This window comes from Talpa occidentalis, unplaced genomic scaffold (genome assembly GCF_014898055.3).
Source record: "Talpa occidentalis isolate TD23 unplaced genomic scaffold, MPIMG_talOcc4v2.1 talOcc4.5, whole genome shotgun sequence".
NCBI classification, from domain to species: domain Eukaryota; kingdom Metazoa; phylum Chordata; class Mammalia; order Eulipotyphla; family Talpidae; genus Talpa; species Talpa occidentalis.
The window spans coordinates 101,871,421-101,890,772 of record NW_023604861.1 but is presented as its reverse complement, the minus strand read 5'-3'; the positions used below and the strand labels follow the sequence as shown (position 1 = coordinate 101,890,772).

The following is a 19,352-nucleotide window of genomic DNA, read 5'->3' as shown; positions in this document are numbered from 1 at the left end:
AGCCTGATGTCCCACACAATGAGCAGTGGCTGGAGCTGCATGGTAGCTACCACTGAACCTGTTGAGGACTTGATCTATGAGTTTTTGACACTTGTGACCTTTGACCCTGACCTTTGACTTGTGGCCTTTGACAACAACCAATGTGTCTTGACACTTTTGTCACAGGGAATTGAAGATGTTCTCCTTCATGACTTCTTGGAAGATGTTTCTATTCAGTACCTAAAATCTGTCCGGTTATTTAGCAAGAAATTTAAGCTGTGGCTACTTAATGCCTTGGAAGGTTTTCCAGCCCGTCTACAGATCTCCAAACTCAAAGGTAGGTTTCAATGAAATAAATACATTCTGTAAGAACAGATAAAGTATCTAATTGTGAGATCAGGGCAGACCTCTTCACTGTGTAGCTTCTTCCCCTCCTTTCACTAAGCTATCAATATAATCCTCAATGCCGGATCTGTTCAGATCTTCTGGCTTTTTTCTTGGTGACAATGATGAACTTTCCTCCACTTTCTACCTGTCCTCACCCCCTATAAATTATGGTGTGGACCTGGCTGGTGTTTCTAGCCCAGGCCAGTGCACACCTTTTAAACCCATGTCCTGAGGCAGCCTCCTGAGCTCATTGTTTATTCAGGCAGGGCTGATGAGGGCTCTGCTCCAGCATCCTCCCTCCTGCCACTTTGTGCTCCAAGGAACCTCCCAGTGGGGCCCCAAAGAATATAGCTCCTCCTCAGAAAGTCCTCCTGTATCCTTAATTTTCTCACACCTCTGGTAGTGTGATCTCAGTCCTCCTGTTGACTTTCTAGAACACTGTTTCCTTCCATCTGGCTGCCAGGTTGTAGTCTTTGAATATGACTGCACCTGGCTTATAGTGGCTTCCTACTGCTCTGGTGATTGTCCCAGCCCTCCCCAAATCTGGCCTCTTTGTATTCCTACAGCCCCATGGCCCTTCAAATACCAGCACAAGCCCATGATGTAGGGATCACATTTCCTAGTCCTGGAAACACCTGTTTATTCCCTCCTGCCTTGGTTAGGTTCTCCACCATTTCCTGTAGCCCTCTCTGCTGCCTCCCTTCCTGGGTGAGTGCAGGGCCACGCCCATCACCAGGAACACACCAGTCATTTCCCAACAAGCACATGTGTCTTACTTTTTTTTTTTTTTAAAGATTTACTTATTTATTTTATACAAGAACTGGGGGATAGGTCAGAAGCGCGGGAGGGTGAGAGAATTCACCAGAGCCAGAGCGGGAGAAGAACAGGCAGAGGGAGGAGCAAAGACACTGCTGAGGAGAGCAGTGGGCGAGACAGGAGAGGACTGCTGCACCATGTGGGGTTCTCCCTGGCCGGTGGGGAATCTAACCGGCGCTGCAGAGGCTGCGGACAGCTTCGCAGCGCGGTGCTCAACTGCTGTGCCACCGGGGAGGCCCTTTTTTCTTTTCTTTTTAAAGATTTATTTATGCATACAAGAACTGGGGTACACGCCGGGGATGCAGGGGGTGGGGTGGTGAGAGGATTCACCAGAGACAGAGTGGGGAACAGAACAGGCAGACTGACTGAAATACACTGCTCAGGGGAGCAGCAGGCGAGACAGGAGAGGTCTGCTACGCCATGTGGTTGCTCTCTGGTCGGCTGGGATCGAACTCGTGCTGCAGAGGCTGTGGATGGCTTCATAGTGGGTGCTTAACCCCTTGCGCCACCAGGGAGGCCCACATGTCTTACTTTCTTTGTACATTGTCTGCTGTCTTCTCAATGTGCCCATAGAACGGGACTATGTTGAATTTGCACCCATGACCCCTGCTCCACCCAGCTGTTCAATACTCACGCTGGAACTCTTGATCCCCCCTGGAACTTTGACCTCTTAGAAGTATTCACGTGACCAGCCTGGCCCTACCAGTCAAAAAGGCATCAGGAGAGGCTACCGCATTTGAAAGGGAGATCTGGGACTTGTTGTGGAAAAGGTCTGTGGAAGAAGAGAAGCACTTCCTGCTTCAGTTTTTCTATGGCCCTTTTAATAGCTGCCCAAATTCAAGCCCTGGGTCTCTCTCCTGGAAGCAACTTCAGCAGCTTCCTAGTTACCATCTTGCATCCAGCCTCATCCTCAGTTACACTCCCTCAATACCCAGGGTTTCAATCAACTGACAACTTTCCATGGCACCTGCTGCCTCAGTGGTATACTCTGCTTACTGCTTGCCCTCTAAGCTCATCTCTATCCTCATACTCCGGGGGACCCCAGCCCGGCCGTCCCAACAACACAAGAGTGATTGTCCCCAAGAGGCACTTCCTCGTGTTCCACGCTATGCCTAGATTACCTCAGCCACTCTAGCCCTCTGGCTAACTCCTGCTTACATGTTGCAGTTGAAATGAATGTCACCTTCAAAGTGAAGCCTTCCTTGATAACTTCTTCCAAGCAGGCTTCACCCTGAACCCCTCACTTTCTTCCATGTGGGCTCACAGTGCCAGGAGTACTGAACCTGCTGCTGGGAAGCCATTTGCATGTCAGTGACGCACCTTCAGCGGGCACCCACCTAGAGACAGAGGTTGTCCTCCTTTGTCCAACGATTCAGCAAACACCCAGTGAACATTTATGCTTGTACAAGTATCCCTGTAAATATCTGCCAGTGAATACATTCAAAAGGAGAGCACCCACCTCTTGTTATACTTTTCTATTCATCCTTGCCTTTCCTTTGATCATTTTCCAGGGGAGCACTGTGGAAATAAAAAAAGTTGGGGGACCTCAGGGTAGTTGGGCAGAAATCAGAAATCTCTGAGTACACATGTTGGGATTATAGAAGTTTTCTGGCACTTAAGGATTTTTTTTTTTAATTATCCTTTTTACACTAATGAGTTGTCTTTTTTTTTAAGGATTATTTATACATACAAGAGCTGGGGTGCAGGCCAGAGGTGCGGGGGGTGGGAGGATCCACCAGAGACAGAGTGGGGACCAGAACAGGCAGATTGGCTGAAATACACTGCTGAGGGGAGCAGGAGGTGAGACAGGAGAGGTCTGCCACACATGTGGGTCACCTCCCTGGCCGGGGATCGAACTCATGCTGCAGTGGCTGCAGATTGCTTCATAGTGCTGCATTTTAACCCCTTGCTCCACCATAGTGCTGCATCATAGTGCTGCATTTTAACCCCTTGCTCCCTTAAGAGGGAGGCCTCTTAAGGATATATTAGTCAAACAGCTCCTGCCAGAATCTCTCAGTCATTGGGGGAGGGGCCAGTGGGCAGTGGGCAGGCTGGCGATGTGGAGGATCACATGTGCAAGGCAGTCGGCAACTGTGCCTCCCTTGGCAAGCTGGGCGCCTCCTGAACGTGTGTGCTCCTCTTCCCCCATTGGACACAAGAACTTGAAGTTATATCAGTAATGGCCACGTGTATTGTTCTTAACAGAAGTTACTGTGTTTGTCAAAAGACTGCGAAGAAAGACGTACCTTTCCAACATGGCAAAGGTAGGTTTTAGTCCACTAGACAAGAGAGAACAAGGTAGCGTCCTAAAGTGAAAGGATGAAGCTGCAAAGACCCCCCTGAGTGCAGGTGGAACCCTCTTCTGGGAAGGCTATTTCATCCACGTAGGGGGCAGAGGGCAAACAGAAGGACCTTGTTGGCCACTGGCTGAGAAGGCCTGGTGGGCTGAGAAGGTCTGGTGGGATGCTCAGCTAGATGCCCACCCCTTCTGCCCCTCCTGGGGAAGGCCCATCATTGTGGCTCGCTCCGTCAGAGAGAAAGTGGGGCAAGTTGTTCACTGTTGTAAAGTTCCGAGGGGAAGCGCCACGGAGGTGCTGACCTGACCCAGCTGGTGTCAGCGATGAAAGGACAGAGCCTAGGACAGACAGACAGACTTTTTCATCCTGTGGATGGCCCGTGGGCTCAGTTGTTCAGGCTGCCACATTCCTCATCTCTGACCTTGTCACTCCTAGGGTGATAATGTGGCTTTAGGCTTCGAGGAAAGTAAAGAAGGGCCAATAAGAAGGTTCTATAATGCCAGCTCTTGAGTCACCAGGAATCTATTTTGCAATCCTGTGAGCACTAAATTGGGACAAAGTGTGGACTGTTGCTCTGCTCCAAATCAGTGTCAACTCAGGCGGAGCTCAGCCCGGCCTTTAGTTTAACCAGCTCCATCCTTCCAACACAAAACTTTCTCTAGCTTCTGAGTTACTGGGGTCGTCTCCTGCCTCTGTACTCCCAGCCTGGCCTGCTCTCCATCACATTCATGTTCCAGGTGTGATCAGCTGGTAAAGATTCGCCTGGGAGACTTCATTCTAACCCAAGTTGGAATTCTAGAGCTGGGCCTGCTCTGAATCGTATCTTTGCACTCACCATCACTTATACTCTAGGTGGCCTCAGTTTCCTCTTCTGAAAAAATGGAGGGGCTATAGTGCCTACTCCTAGGGCTGGTATAAGGGTCACCTCCTGCTCATTCTTGTTGCTCCAGAATGTGGAGGTTTAGACTGACTCTGCAGGACAGCTGAGGAAATTAGCTCCAGAGGCTAAATTCATTGTTCAAGAATCCCAAGAGCAAAGGATAGTTTCTAAATCCCTGCAGTCCCCCAGAGAATCAAGCCATACTGCTGCCTCTTCAGAGCTGACCTTCTTTGCAGACCTCTGATCACCTGCTTTCCTCTCTAGAGTAGTTTAGACTCATTGAGTAGGGTACAGAGGATAAAAAGTAGGGAGATAAATTGCAGTTCCCTGAGAACCCTAAACACACCTGCCTATGAGCAGAAGCCTTCTACTACTTGCTAATCTTCAGACAGTTCTAGAATGTGGGAAATTAAAACATTTTAATTGTCATTTAGGATTCCATTTTAATGGGTAAAACCCAAACCCACTTTTCTTATACCATGCCAATCAGAAAAAAACTTGGTTTTATTTGGAGAGGGGGGAGGAGGCAAAATACAAGATTTAATTCAGTATTATGCTTCCCCACTATCTTTAGACTATGATAATGGTGTTGAAAAATAACAAGAGAGTCAACATTCTGAAATCGGATCTCCATGCGATCATCAGTCAAGGCACCTTGGATATTTCTAGGAAAGCGATGCCAAGTAACCTGAGTGGTGCAGATGACCAGGAGAACAACATAGAGATGAAATGTAATCTTCCTCTGCAGCTTGCTTTATTGGAATATTTGGTATATATTTGGGCTAGTATGACCATTACTAATGCAGAGATTTCTTAACAGGAGGTGAAATGTATCTCTTTGACATTATGATTTATTGGCTCACATATCTCTTCAGCAAGGGGCAATGAACTCTCCCGCCCCTCAAACCCCATCCATAGCTCTTGTAGGGTCAATGCAAGTGTCAGTTGGGCAGTCGGTGCTAATACATGTTTGTTAAATAAATGTGTGAACAGGCGAGTGTGGCTGCTGCTTGGCAATATTTCTTTCTGGACATCAACATGCAGTGTTTCCTTTGGAAAGAAAACTTTTGTATCAATCTTATACATGCACGAGTTCAAGAATATCTCTGGTGTCCTGTCTGAATTAGATTGAGTTGGCCCTCTGCCTTATCAGAGTCTGCTGTTGCTACTGTTCACATCATCAAGTAGTAGTTGTAGCGATGTGTAGTTATCTATGGTGCCTTTACCATATTTTACTACTTTACGAGCAAGTGTATTAATCATGTGGATAGTCATGTGTTTTGCTGTCTGTTAGTTGCACTTATTTTTCAAGAAAAAAACTTCTTTCTACAAAGAGCTGGATGAACTGACTGTTGATGTCATTACATGTCTGGAGGGGAAAGGAGTCGGGAAGGAGCTCTCCCCACTCAAGGGAGACCTCAAGAGCTCTTTTGGAAGGGGCGCTGTAGAATATTTATGGCCCCTCCCCACCCGTGGGCCAGTCTCTAGGCGTTTGTGTGAGGGTCATAAGAACGCGCCCTGGTGATTGCTGTGCTTCTTTGTGCTCCCTCAGGCACTCAGGCCAAGATGCCACGGGAAGGTCTAGGAGCTTCTTCCTCCTTGGGCCTACCTGCTCTCTGTGCACTCGACTGTGTAAAAACTGCCTCCCACTACTCATTCTCTCCTTCCCCTGTGAGGTGTCAGCTGCAGCTTATGCTCTTTGCCCACCTGCCACAGCACTGGCACATGAAAATCTCAGTCAGTATTTTCACACCTGGAGAGCTGTGTGGATTCAGCAGTGAATTAAGAGCAGTGACTATCAATTATCCTGTCCTTTTTTGACCTCGAAGTAGGGTTAACTTTGGTAGGACCTTATCAGTTATTAAAATATTGAAATAGGGCCATACTTGCTGGTAAATAGCCTCTGCCACCTCCACCTCCTAGCACTTGATTATCTCCACTCTCCCAAATCCTAGGTCCTCCTCTGGGATGCTTCCCTTCCAACCAAACCAGCAACCAAAAGGTGAATATCCTGCCCCAGAGGCTTCAGAGCTATGAAAGGGGGCTGATTGGTACCTCCCCCAGCAATCCCAAACCCTCTTGCCATTAGCCTGCCCTCGGGGAACCCCAGATGGCCATGAGGTCTCTCTACCAGGTTCCCACTGACCTGCCCAGGGCCCTTATGCTCCCACTGACATCCTTGTGTATTTTTACAAGAGGGCACAGAGCCAGCAGGAGACAGTGCACAGGTAGCAATTGCTGACACCTGGCTGCCAAGTACTTGAGGTCTATCCAAAAGATCTTCCAGATGAACCCTGACCAAGCCTCACCTGGGGCCATGGCAACCTACTCAGTTTTCTAAACTCTGCTTGTACATGATGGCGCTCCCAAGGGTGGAAAGTGCTGCCTGTTCAGGTAGAGGACCGGAGACCCACGTCATGCACACTGGGGCTCCACCCTTCAGGTCTATACTGAGTGTCTAACCCCAGGCAAGGCACTTAACATCCCTCCTTCAGTGGCTTTGATGTCCACCATCACTTCAAGTTCATGAATAAACTACTCCTTTATGAAAATGACAAGGATAGGTGAGGTCATGTCTGCATCGTGCAGTGAGCTCATCCAAAGCCAGGCTCTGTATAATTACAAGGCGGAGTTATTATTTCAAAATATGTCCATTTCAACAAGTGGCAGAGGCGGTTTCTAAGAGGTGAGATTGTATAATCCTGCATTAGATGACCACAGAGGTGACAAACCAGCCTTATAATGCATCCTTTGTGTTCAAGCAAGTGCAAAGCCTCAGGGAATTCCTTTGAACTATTGTTCAGACGTTGTCCTCTAGGTTACCTAGTATACAAATACCTATAGAGCAGCTGTGCATTTTTTTGTTTGTTTTCTTTCTTTATAGGTTTGAGCAGTTTAATTTCTTTGCTGGGGACATCCACTGATCTTAGCGTATTCCTGAACTGTCTGTCTTCTAATCTCCAAGCATTGGTCTTCCAGGTACAAAACCATGATGTATTTTAAAGGGAAGGATAGTTGTTGATCATTCTAGCTAAATTACAGTACCAAGTGTCCATGACCTAGGGGGATGAACAAGAGTTTTCTCTAGAGTTCTCTGGTCAGAATGTGGCAAGGGTGGGGTGGGTGTTCAAGATAGGGAGGTGGGGTCTCCTGTAGCAAGGCAGGAATCAGGAGCTGGCACACCATACAGGCATGTGTTTACATGTGTGCCCGAGGGAGCTTGTGTACACTCAGGTGAGAGTGCATATGTAAGCATGCATGTATATATGCAGATGAGTGTACGTGGAATTTATAGGAGGAAGAAGGATTTTGTCTGTTTGAGAAGAATAGTGTTTGTCTGAGGGTTGTTGCAGAACATCCCAGTGAAGTGTCAGACTTGATTACACACAATCAAAGGACTGGTTTTAGACATGGGTAGACTGGGTCAGTCTGGTTGACTTGCCACTTGGGAATTACTTCATTGACTTGATTTTCTTCATCTACATTAGCCATCATACTTTAGGAGCTAAATATTGGCCCCAAACAAAAAGCACCCATTTATTTCACCAACAAAACGGGCTTATTCAGAAACAACTATAGAAAGGCAATTCAGAAGGTATAGTCTCATGGGGAGGCACACACACACCCTTCCCCAAAATAAAAATCAGAACTAAATTACATCAATTTTAGAGGGGTTATGGTAACTAAAGAAATTGTTGGGGAAAAACTGGCAATTTGATGTGTGGTGGCTTTTCATTCATGGTTAATGCATCCTTTCACTGACTGAGCTGTTGCCAAGTACAAGGAGCCCCCACCCTCCTTCCCTAGACTCGGGAGCACATCACTTCCTATGGAAGATGCAAAGTGTGTGGCATCCCTAGTGTGCTGATTGCGCATGTGTGGGAACTCTTCTAGCCTCCCGACATCAGAGAAAACCACAGCACCATTGCCTCAGTGGGGCTCAGTGGGTAAGTGGAGAACTGAGTGCTGTGTGTTAAAACTAGACCAACAGCCAAGGTGTCCCATCCCTGAGGCATCATCCTGCAGAGGTTGAGGCAGTTAGGCCTTGATGAGGGGTGGACCTTAAATTGGAATATGAAAAGTGGGTAGGATTAAAATAAACTGAGAAAAGGAGATGTTCACAAAAGGGAAATGAACAGACGGCCTATTCAGGGAAGAAGCATCAGGCCCTCAGGCACAGAGAGCAGAGCCAGGTGGGCCTGGTACCAGGAACATGACTTTGGCCTTTATCTTTTAAACCTCTGGTCACATTGATTTCTCTTCCTTTCCTGCCCCTCCTGGAGTTATCCACATCCCTGTCCTCCCAGCCCACGAGAAAGGACAGAAGTAAACTGAGTCCACAAAGACCATAAGGGTGTGGGGGTTCACAAACCTCATAGGGATGAACCAGAACACTCCTTGGGGAGAAACTGAAAGACTGAAAGTCAGTTCCAACCCTTGGCAGGTGTGTGTTTCCATTCTTTGCTTCTGGAAAGTAATCATCCCTGACTCTGTATGGTTTTTTATTCCTCTTTATTAGTCTTTGGCAAAGCTCATTTATAACAATGGTAACATGTCTAGAATTGTATTGCTACAGAGACATTTATTCCTTTGATGGGTCGTCACTGATAGAAGCTTTCAGTCCTCTGCTCCTTGTTTTGAATACTCACTCAGTCTCTAACTTTAACCAAGATGAGCTCATGAAGACCATTAATACCAACCCAACAGGTCTTCCTGCATTTGAAACTACCTAACACCATGCGTTTCCAAGTCTCTATCATCCTATCTCAGCCTTCACAGATGAGGCATGTTAGAAAAATGGTGTTTTTGTAACTGCATGCCTTTGAAGGACTTGTTTTTATATAAAAAAAAAAATTTTGGCTGATGAAAAACAGACTACTGTCAGTAAAATACTCAGACTGCTAAAATACAAACCCTTGGGCTTGTCAGGGATGACTAATGGCATCAGTTGTTAGCATCTGCAGGCTGCTAGCAGAGGGAAATGTCGAACATGTCACGTGTTTCATTCTCCCAGTCCTTCCTCATGCAGTTTGGGCCCATATATAATTTCTAAATGTGGGAACATGAAGAACCAAACTGGTGGTGAGCAGAGGAATGCTAAATAATGTTTATGGCCCAGTCTAAATTTTTTTGTGGAGCACATGATGGCCCAGAGTGTACTTCTTGCAATACTTTTTAAAAGTCTCCTTGCGTTTGTTGAACACCAGGGTTCTCCCTGAAAGCCCAGTGTCAGGTGGACAGAAGTCTTGGAGCAAGGATACTACTACCCAGTGAAGTCACACCCACCCAAAGCCAAGGTCAATCATCAGTGGGCCTTCAGTGAGGGCAGAAGAGAAGAGAAACAAAGAAATGAGAAAGGACATGTCCTCATTTCTTACTTGTCTCTTCTTCAGACAGTGCCGTTGAGCCTGTGGGTGGCCCACACACATGTGATGAGACTTAGGAGAGGATTTAAGACATTTTTTCTAACATATGCATGTGAAATTCATAAGACTTAGTAGGTAGTAATTCATTTAAAGTGTGCTCCAAAGCTGTTCTCAATCTAGATGGAGGGTTTCTTGGTCTGCACGTCGAGGTGTCACACCAGTGCCTGGTTTAGTGCCACTAAATGACATTGTTCTGCAGGCCTGGGTCCTCCCAGGCCTCGGGTAATTCACATGCATGGCGGTTACCTCCATGCTTTCCAAAATAAGCACCATTTCTTTTCACCATTACCACGCCACTCTTTCCCGTTTGGATTTGGCAAACCTAAGAAAGACACCGATTCTCTCAATGGCAACTGCCAAGTGCACATCAGTGAGGCTGCCCCTAAATGTTTCTGTCACACTTCACAAGTGACCTCTTTTTTTTTAATTATATGGGATTTAAAAATAAAAAAAGAGCAAATTTTCTATCCCCTTCCAGATATAAAGAGCAAAACTAGGCCTCTGCTCTCACTTTATCGTTCCTTCTTCCTTTTCTCATTTGACCACTTGACATGCCTGCATGAATAGTATGTGCATTTGAAAACATGTTCTTGATTCTATCATAAATGCAGCCTTTTTTCTCACAAATATGTAATAGCCAAGCAGAAGCAAAGAGGAGTTTATCAAATCGGCTGCCAGATTCCAGCTAAGGTGGAACTTTCTTCTCACTGCCGTGAGCAAAGCCATGACTCTCTGCCACAGAGAGAGTTTTGGTAAGTCGGAGATTACAGAACATTTTATAAACTACCTTCAGACTATTATTATAGCATAAGTATTTTCCAGATTGCTATGTAGAATCTAGTCCTCTCCCTTTAACCTTTTTATTTAAAACAAACCACAGACACAGAAAATTGTGCAAAACCATCATGATCTTTTCCAAATGGCACATGCTTGTCCATCTCAGATGGACCACACCTTGCCTGCCCATCCCATCAAAGCTGAATACGTGGCAGCCTCCTCTCATTTTTGTGTTATGTGTTATGTGCTGTATAGGGGAAATTTTTCTTCTAATTTTCTAGATTCCTTGGCTGGTCTAATAAGACTGATTAACAGCAGAAAATCAAATTTAATTTCATATGTTTTAGGGCCCCAAAGATATGAGAAACAAGTTGAAGACTAGCAATTGAAACATTAGTCCATCCTAAACTAAGGAATGGGATATGGATCTGTGCCTTCAGGGCAAGGAGGGTAATTCGAAGGATATAAGAAAAGTAGATGTTGGGCCTCCCCTGTGGCGCAGCGGTTGAGCGCTGGGTTGCAAAGCTGCCCGCAGCCTCTGCAGCGCCGGTTCGATCCCCGGCTGCCAGGCGAGGGTCCCACATGGCGCGCAGACCTCTCCTGCAGCGCCCACTGCTCCCCTCAGCAGTGTACTTCGGTCCTTCTGCCTGTTCTGCTCCCTGCTCTGGCTCTGGTGAATTTTCTCACCCTCCTGCTCTTCTGACTGTACCCAGTGCTTGTATAAATAAATAAATCTTAAAAAAAAAAAAAAATACTTTAAAAAAAAAAAAAAGAAAAGTAGATGTTTAGGGGCCTCCCTGGTGGTGCAGGGGTTAAAGCCTCAGTGCTATCAAGCTATCGCCAGCCACTGTGGCAAGAGCTCAATCCCCAGCCAGGGAGCCATCCACATGGCGCTGCAGACCTCTCCTGTCTTGCCCGCTGCCCCCCTTAGCAGTGTATTTCAGTAGATCTGCCTGTTGTGCTCCCCACTCTGTCTCTGGTGAATCCTCTCATCCCCTGCACATCTGGCCTACATCACAGTTTGTCTATGCATAAATAAATAAAAAACAAATCTTTCAAAAGAAAAAGGAAAAGCAGATGTTTGGTGGTTAGCTGTTTACCCTGACAGAGTTGCTCTTTCAGATAAAAACTTATGTCTGGTTGTCTCTCTCAGCTGCTTATCTAAATTCTTAAAAGTTGTTAAGGGAGAGGTAAAAGTTTTTCTTGAATTTGGTTGATTACCTTTCTTGATTACCTTCAGTTCAAAATAACCCACATGCCAAAGAGGCACATTTTGGGGTAGCTTATTCTGCTCCTCTCAGTGCTTTGTGATATTTTGAGAAAAACAGCAAGGTAGACCCCAAGATGGACAAAGGATAGGTTCTTTGGGGCACCCAAGTTTACCTTTCAGGATAGTAATTGATAAAGTTGCCATTTTATGCAAGTGGTGGAAAGAGAGAAGTAATATCCATTTTGTAAACTTTCTGGTCAAATAGATAATCTTCCTCTGTCAAGGAAGGTCACATCTGCACCTCTGTGAGACAGATGCAGCTTAGGAGAGTTGTAGGAGTTCACTGCTACAACATGGAGTTTTCAGCTCCATGAAAAGGCATTTCAACAGATGTTTAGTGTGTCTCCACAAAATTCTAGGCACCTTCCTGGGTGCTGGACGTACAGCAGGGGACAGACAGACAGCAGTCTTTACCTTATGAACTTAACACACTACTCAAGGTGAAGAATCCCTGCTCCAGAGGTAAGCATATTGAGGAAGAGAGGACAAGCCCTCTTCTAGATCAGTTGTGCAAACACCCTGGAGCTCTTTTGAGGGTTGCTGCTGTAAGTTTCCATATAGGCAACACCCATTTATAATGAGGTTCTCCCTTTTAATGAACTCCAAAATGACTCTGCTTTATGCTAATGCTCTTCCAGGAGAAAATGATAGGACAGTTTTCATGTGCAATCATGGAAAGAAATCCAACCCTGTAGCTATTGTTGCTTTCCTTAGTCTGCCATCTCTGGATATCCATATGCTCAAAGGAGCAATACCAGTAGTGTTCCTCTTCACATGGACCATAGTTTCTCAAGGTTAAATAGGCCAGGAATTGTTGAACAAGCTTATTCCAGACCCATTCATAGAGAGCCAGTATCTCCCACTACAGATTCATCAGGGAATAATGAGCAATGTTTAAGACTTTGGAATGGACAAAACGATTTCTTGAAATGAACTAAAGGCTTTGAAATGGATAAGAAGGTTCAGTATACCCTTCCAGATTTTCTCCACCTTCATAGTCCTTGAGTTAATGTAAATTTTAACTGTGTAAATTATAACACACACTGATAATAAAGCAAATGATTCTCCTCCACAGAAATGTAAACTAGTTTTGCCAGGTAGATGCAATTGATTACTGCCCTGAGGACAGATCTGTGGGGCATTATTTATAAATCAACGTCAGTATATTTTACTGTCTGTATATGTTTAGTACTTTGAATTCTCCTTTGAAACCATTGTAACATCGTATTAGTTCCCTCATTAATTAGTGAGTGATATAAAATCCTTGACTTTATATCTGTATAAGAGTGGTGGTTTTATCTTCATTAAAAAAAAAAAATCTTTTAACAATTGCAGTAGGCCAGATCTCCCCCTATGCTTCTCAGCTGAACATTAATTATCTTTTTCTTTGGGGGAAGACCAAAGGGATTTAGAGCAGTTGCCATAGTCACCTGCCTGCCAATCTCCTGTACACAGTCTCTCTAATGATGGCCTTTACAGGCCTCTGTGAGAGGATTCATCTTGCATGCTGAGTATCTCGCCAGCTTTCCCTAACTACTTCCCACAGCAGGACAGGCAGCCACACACACTGCAATAGGGAAAGACCTCTATTTCCAGCATCACAGTGGCAGCATGGTCTTCTGCTCTCTGCATCTACATCTCCCCCATCTCCTTTGCTTCTTTGTGTTCCACGCACAGAAGGCTAAGGAGAACTGTGTCCAGCTCTGGGATTGCCATCCTTTTCTCTGTAGGCATTGCTTTTCTCCTGTCTCACACTAGCTGGGCTAAAAGGGGCAGAATATTTTTCCTTTCTTCCCTTTTGGCTGGTCTAATAATAAACTGGCATATTAAGAGACAAGTTAATAGAAGAAAACCCAAAATATGAGACTTATGGAAGTGACCAAAGCAGCAAGCTTTTATATCTTTTAGACAAAGAGACAATAAATACGAGAAGAATTGACAAGACATCGAAGTATGGTAAATTAGTGAGGAAGTATCAAGTTTGTTTAAGCCTTCTGGGTTTTAAATTCCCTGTCTCTGATGAAAAGGATGCATCTCTACCTCCTGGTGAAGGGAGAGTGCCTTTCACAAGGGAGGCTTATCTCCTGCATTCAGAGGGACAGAAGAGAGTCAGAGTGTATTTCTTGTCCAAACTGTTTCCAAGGAACTTTAATTCAAAACAGTATTCCAGATTAGCATAGTTTGGGGTGACTTATTTGGCTCTCCTTCAGGTTTCAGATTCATATCCTGGCCCAAGGTAATTAGTTCTATGTTCTCTCTTACCAAAAGTTGCCTTGTTGGGTTCTATGGGTATAAAATGATAGAAGCGGGCCCTGCACAGGATGCTGCAGGGTCAGCAAAAGGAGTGAGACTCTAGTATGCAGGAGTTAAAAACCCCAGCAAAGTTCTAAGTTTCGCAGTGATTTATTTATTTGTCCACCTGTCTGTCTGTCTGTCTAATTATTCATTTTTGGTTGTTATTTAAATATAGGTTCCTGGCATCTGTTTCATTTGCTGCTTTTGGAATATGTGATCCATATACTTCAGTCATGCATGGAAGAGGAGGAGGACAGTGTGGGAAACATCAAGGAAATGCTACCAGATGACCAGTCTCCTGTCCAGTCAGACCAGGCGCTCTTCCACCCTCTAGATTCTTCACCAACTCAGGAACATGACAGCCCAAGTGTAGTCCCACAGCGGGTGTTGCTGAAACACACAAGCCAGAGCTGGTGCACCATGGGTGTGAACAGTTTGGTTCTCAGGGTACTGGGCTTCCTGGTGGACACCACCACAGGCAATAAGGTACGGATTCTGGCCCCACTTCCAGACAGTGTTCTTGGGGGAAATGAGGGCTGCAATGTGTTAAGGAAACCCATAAAGACCACATTGTCCAGACAGTAAAGAATTCTAGAATTCATCTTTGTGTTAGGTGATTTTGCCAGGGGTGATTATAATAGCTATCTGTTGATCAGTGTGGCTTCAATAAATGCCTGGCACAATGAGAGGTGTGGAATATCTGGATGGCCTGGGTCTTGCCTTTCTGGAGATTAACTGGCAAGGCTAGGGCCTCCCCGGTGGCGCAGCGGTTGAGCGCTGGGTTGCGAAGCTGCCGGCGACCTCTGCGGCGCCGGTTCGATCCCCGGCTGCTCCCTGGCCACCAAAGGAGGGTCCCACATGGCGCGCAGACCTCTCCTGCTGCCCGCTGCTCCCCTCAGCAGTGTACTTTGGTCCTTCTGCCTGCTCTGCTCCCTGCTCTGGCTCTGGTGAATTCTCTCACCCTCCCGCGCTTCTGACTGTACCCAGTGCATGTATAAACAAAGAAACAAAGAAACAAACAAATAAATAAATAAAGCATGCCTCTATAAAAAGAAAAAAAATTAAAAAAAAAAAAACTGGCAAGGCTAGACCATACTAACCACTCAGCTGAGTAGTATGTGCTGAAAATGCCTCTGGTCTCAAAAAGAGCACATTCAGTTGTCTGAATAGAAATGGTTTTGAAAAGATGGAATTGTGATACATCTTGAAAAATATAAAAATCATATTTACTATTTCTGCAAGGCTCCCTGTGCTAAGCATTTAAATGTATCATTTCAGAAGTCTAGTGATAGGGTGTTGTCATTACCCCCATTTCACAAACAGCATAACTGGGGCTCATGAGAGGTTGAGTAATATTTCCAAGGTCTACTGGTTGGCAGAGGAGGGATTGAAACCTCCATGGATCTTCTTCCAGGACTGTTCTTTCTAACACACACACTCTCTGTTCCCAGGGGCTATTACCATTGATTTAATTCCCAAAGTGGTCAGTTAGGAGTAAATTTTAAAATCTTCAAGTCTGATAATTCAGGGAAATAGATGAGTAGTTCTGGTATTTTAACTTTCTGGGTTCAAATTTCATACCTTCTACTTAGTAGCTGAGAGCAAGTTGCCTAATTTATCTATTCCTCAATTTCCTTATCTACAAAAGGGAAATAATAGTACCTAATTCCATAGCCTATCATTAGGTTTAAATAAGTTAAATCATTGTAAAATTCCTAGAATCTAGTATGTACGCATTACTACTAATCATCATTATTATTTCTCCAACAAAACTGCCTAATCTGAGCACCTTTCCATACCGCTCTCTACCCAGTCCTTCAGTTCTTCTGAAGTGATTGCAATAGGGTTTGACCTATATTTAATTGGTGGGAACAATGGAGACAATATTAAGTACTTAATTGAACTACAAATAAAGCAATAAAAGCAGATGACTGTCAGATAATGCAAGGTAATATGCATTAGGGATTAATTAAACCCACTTTTGTTCATGCATGCCTGCTGAATTAGCTATAATGAATTAAACAATCTAACACCAAAAAACGTTCTGCTGGTCTAATTTTCATTGCATTCATTATTCAGCATTTGCACTCATCATCAACAAAAAAGCACACCCTCTGTGTCCATCTGCATTCATCTGCCACGAATTAATGCCCCATTCAGCTCGCATCTGTGTAGTCGCTTTCTTGAAGCAATTTAGCACTGCCCTGCACCAACGTAACCACTGAAGTCAGCATTCTGGATTGCCGTATCCATCTGTCACTCTTCTACAGTCTAGAAATGTCCCAAATTGTGAAATGCCAAGGTGTGTTTAAGGATAAAGTGAAAAATTTACACTGATATTAAATAAAGAATATTTTTAAAATATACAACACAGTTTTCATTTTGGTTATTATTCAAGGATTAAAGCAGCAGAAATATATTAAAAAGTAGCTCCTATTATTGGTGAAGACCATGTTTTTGAGAAAAGAAAAATCTTTTCATTAAGTGGTGATGGTTTCTGTCTAATTTACAGAGAAAGGGTTAGAAATGTACTCTCATTAACTGTGCAGTCGAGGTCATCTTGTACATGTGGCTATTAGCTTATTGAAGGGTTATTGGTAAAATCAGACCAAGAAAATACATCTACTCTACATGAAAGTAATCATGTCCAAGTATTTGCCAGTCTTCCCAGGAAGCAGGGCGAAGAAAAGATGGCATATAATCCTGTTTCTCTGATAGAAAAGATTTGCTCTGCTAGCCAGAGACTTACCTGAGAGTGGATACTTAAACTAACATCAGAATCTGTGAATCTCACAAATTTATATTCCGTTAAGTGTCAATTTAACCAATTTTTCCTTAAAAATTTTCTTTTTTGTCCAACCAACACATGTTTAATGTGGCCAAGCACTATACTTAGCATAACCTACTAAGCATAAATACAAAAACATGAGACATTGTTCCTACCAATTTGAAGCATACAATTATATATTTTTCATGATTTCATTAATCCTGAGATGAATTAAAACCTCATTAATTTCTCTATGATTAAAAATCAAATCTGGACTTAGTTGCCAGTAGTACATGAACATTTTTTAATTTTAAATAAAAACATTCCAGGGCCTCCCCTGGTGGCCCAGTGGTTGAGCGCTGGGCTGCGAGGCTGCCCGCTGCCCCTGCAGCGCTGGTTCGTTCCCCGGCTGCCAGCGAGGGTCCCACAAAAAATAAATAAATAAATGACTAAATAAATAAATAAATAAATGAAAACATTCCACTCCACACTTACCATATCTTTCTTTCTTCACTATTATCAATAAATAAAGCTTACTGTTGTTAAAATTCACCTTATATGCTCCTCCTCTGTATCATTTGGTAAAGATTTTTTGAAAAAGGAATTTTAAAAAGCTAAGAAAGAAAAGCACTTGGGTACAATTTTAGCCGACAGTTGTTTAGGTGAAGGAACGCTAGACTTCGGAGTGAACCTATCTCGTCTCCATCCATTTTTATTAGTTGCTGGAGGACAGTATAAAGCATGTTGCCAAGTATATGACTGTTTCTACAGATTCTTTTCCCTTTATCTACGGGTAAAGGAGATTGGACAGATACTTGATGTATGGTGGAGGATGATCTGTGTGGTCCTTGAGCCAACTACGCCGTCAGCCCACAACTGATAAGAATTCAGGAAGTACAGAATCATTAATTCAAAAGGGCACCTGCATCCCTATGTTTATAGCAGCACTATTTACAATAGCTAAGCTTTGGAAACAACCCAAATGCCCAAAAATAGATGACTGGATCAAGAAGATGTAGTACATCTACACAATGGAATATTACTCAGCAATCAAAAAAGATAAACTCATGCAATTTGCAGCAACATGGATGGTCCTGGAAGGGATCATGCTCAGCGAAATAAGCCAGAAAGAAAAAGAAAAATAGGCCTCCCCGGTGGCGCAGCGGTTGAGCGCTGGGTTGCAAAGCTGCCCGCAGCCTCTGCAGCGCCAGTTCGATCCCCGGCTGCTCCCCGGCCACCGGAGGAGGGTCCCACATGGTGCGCAGACCTCTCCTGCCGCCCGCTTCGGTCCTTCTGCCTGCTCTGCTCCCCTCTCTGGCTCTGGTGAATTCTCTCACCCTCCTGTGCTTCTGACTGTACCCAGTGCTTGTATAAATAAATAAACAAATAAATCTTTAAAAAAAAAAAAAAAAAAAAGAAAAAGAAAAATACCGGATGGTCTCACTCATAGCAGGAATCTAGAAAACCTAAATAAGGGACCAGGAAAAAGATTAATAAAGTAAAAATCAAAATCAACAAGCAACTATAAGCCAATGACACACTACGGCATGGGGGGGGAGGGAAGGAGGGATTAGGGTCAAAATAAGGGGAGGTGGGAATTGTATGGGGACTATAACCAAGATGAAAATGCAGATTGTGCAAAAATGAAAAATGATGTAAAAAATATATAAAATAAAATTAAAAAAATTTTTTTTTAAAATTCAGGAAGTGGCGTCTGTATGGATGGCAACTAAATTGACGAGCACAGAAGCCACAGAGACCAGGGACATGTCACAAGCTCCTCCTGACTTTTACAACTGATCTGGGCTGCCCCATGTTGTTTGCTTTCCATGCCTCACAAACAACTGCTGGCACCCATTCCCTTTCCTAAAGAGAGACCACCTGCTCCCTTTCTCTCTCTCTCTCTCTCTCTCCCCCCTCCATCCCAAGTTGAAATTCTTTCCGTGAAGTCCTCACCAGACCCTAGGTGTTTCCCCTGAGAAATTAGCATCTGCTATAGGAGGAATAAATGCACAAGGGTGGTAGAAGAATTCAGATGGTGAGTTCTGCAACAGGAAATAGCACAGCTTTCTCTTTTAACCTTTTTCTTTTAAATATTTTCCCCTCAGGTCATCCAGGTATTATTGGAAGATAAAGCCACCGAAAGCGCCATTAAACTCAGCCTTCCTGTGGGGCAAGAAGCCCTCGTTACCCTGAAAGATGGACAAAAATTTATGATTCACATATCAGATGTACCCCAAAGCTCTGAAAATATTTATTTCAGGGAAAACAATGCTAATATGTAAGGTTATTGATTTGAATAGGACATGAGAAAACAGATTTTCATTCTTAAAAATACATTAAAGGCTAAAGCTTTTATAGCAATAAGAAAGTTTATGTACATAATAGAGGTAGCATTGCCTATTTTATGTTTATATGTATTTCAAGCAGTTGATTTTGATGAAATGTATAAACTGAT

General features: G+C 44.0%; 1 protein-coding gene across 4 annotated transcripts in view; it reads left to right on the top strand.

Moving 5' to 3' along the window:
• RFX8 (regulatory factor X8) overlaps positions 1-19,352 on the top strand; it is a 57,823-nt gene extending 38,471 nt beyond the window's left edge. For all 4 annotated transcript variants that reach the window (XM_037527984.2, XM_037527983.2, XM_037527982.2 and 1 more), the window contains 7 exons: positions 166-316; positions 3,388-3,446; positions 4,934-5,090; positions 7,244-7,338; positions 10,423-10,537; positions 14,303-14,613; positions 19,003-19,352. In XM_037527984.2, coding sequence (XP_037383881.1) covers positions 166-316; positions 3,388-3,446; positions 4,934-5,090; positions 7,244-7,338; positions 10,423-10,537; positions 14,303-14,613; positions 19,003-19,179 — 1,065 coding nt within the window. In that variant the 3' untranslated portion in view covers positions 19,180-19,352. The remainder of the gene's footprint in view (positions 1-165; positions 317-3,387; positions 3,447-4,933; positions 5,091-7,243; positions 7,339-10,422; positions 10,538-14,302; positions 14,614-19,002) is intronic.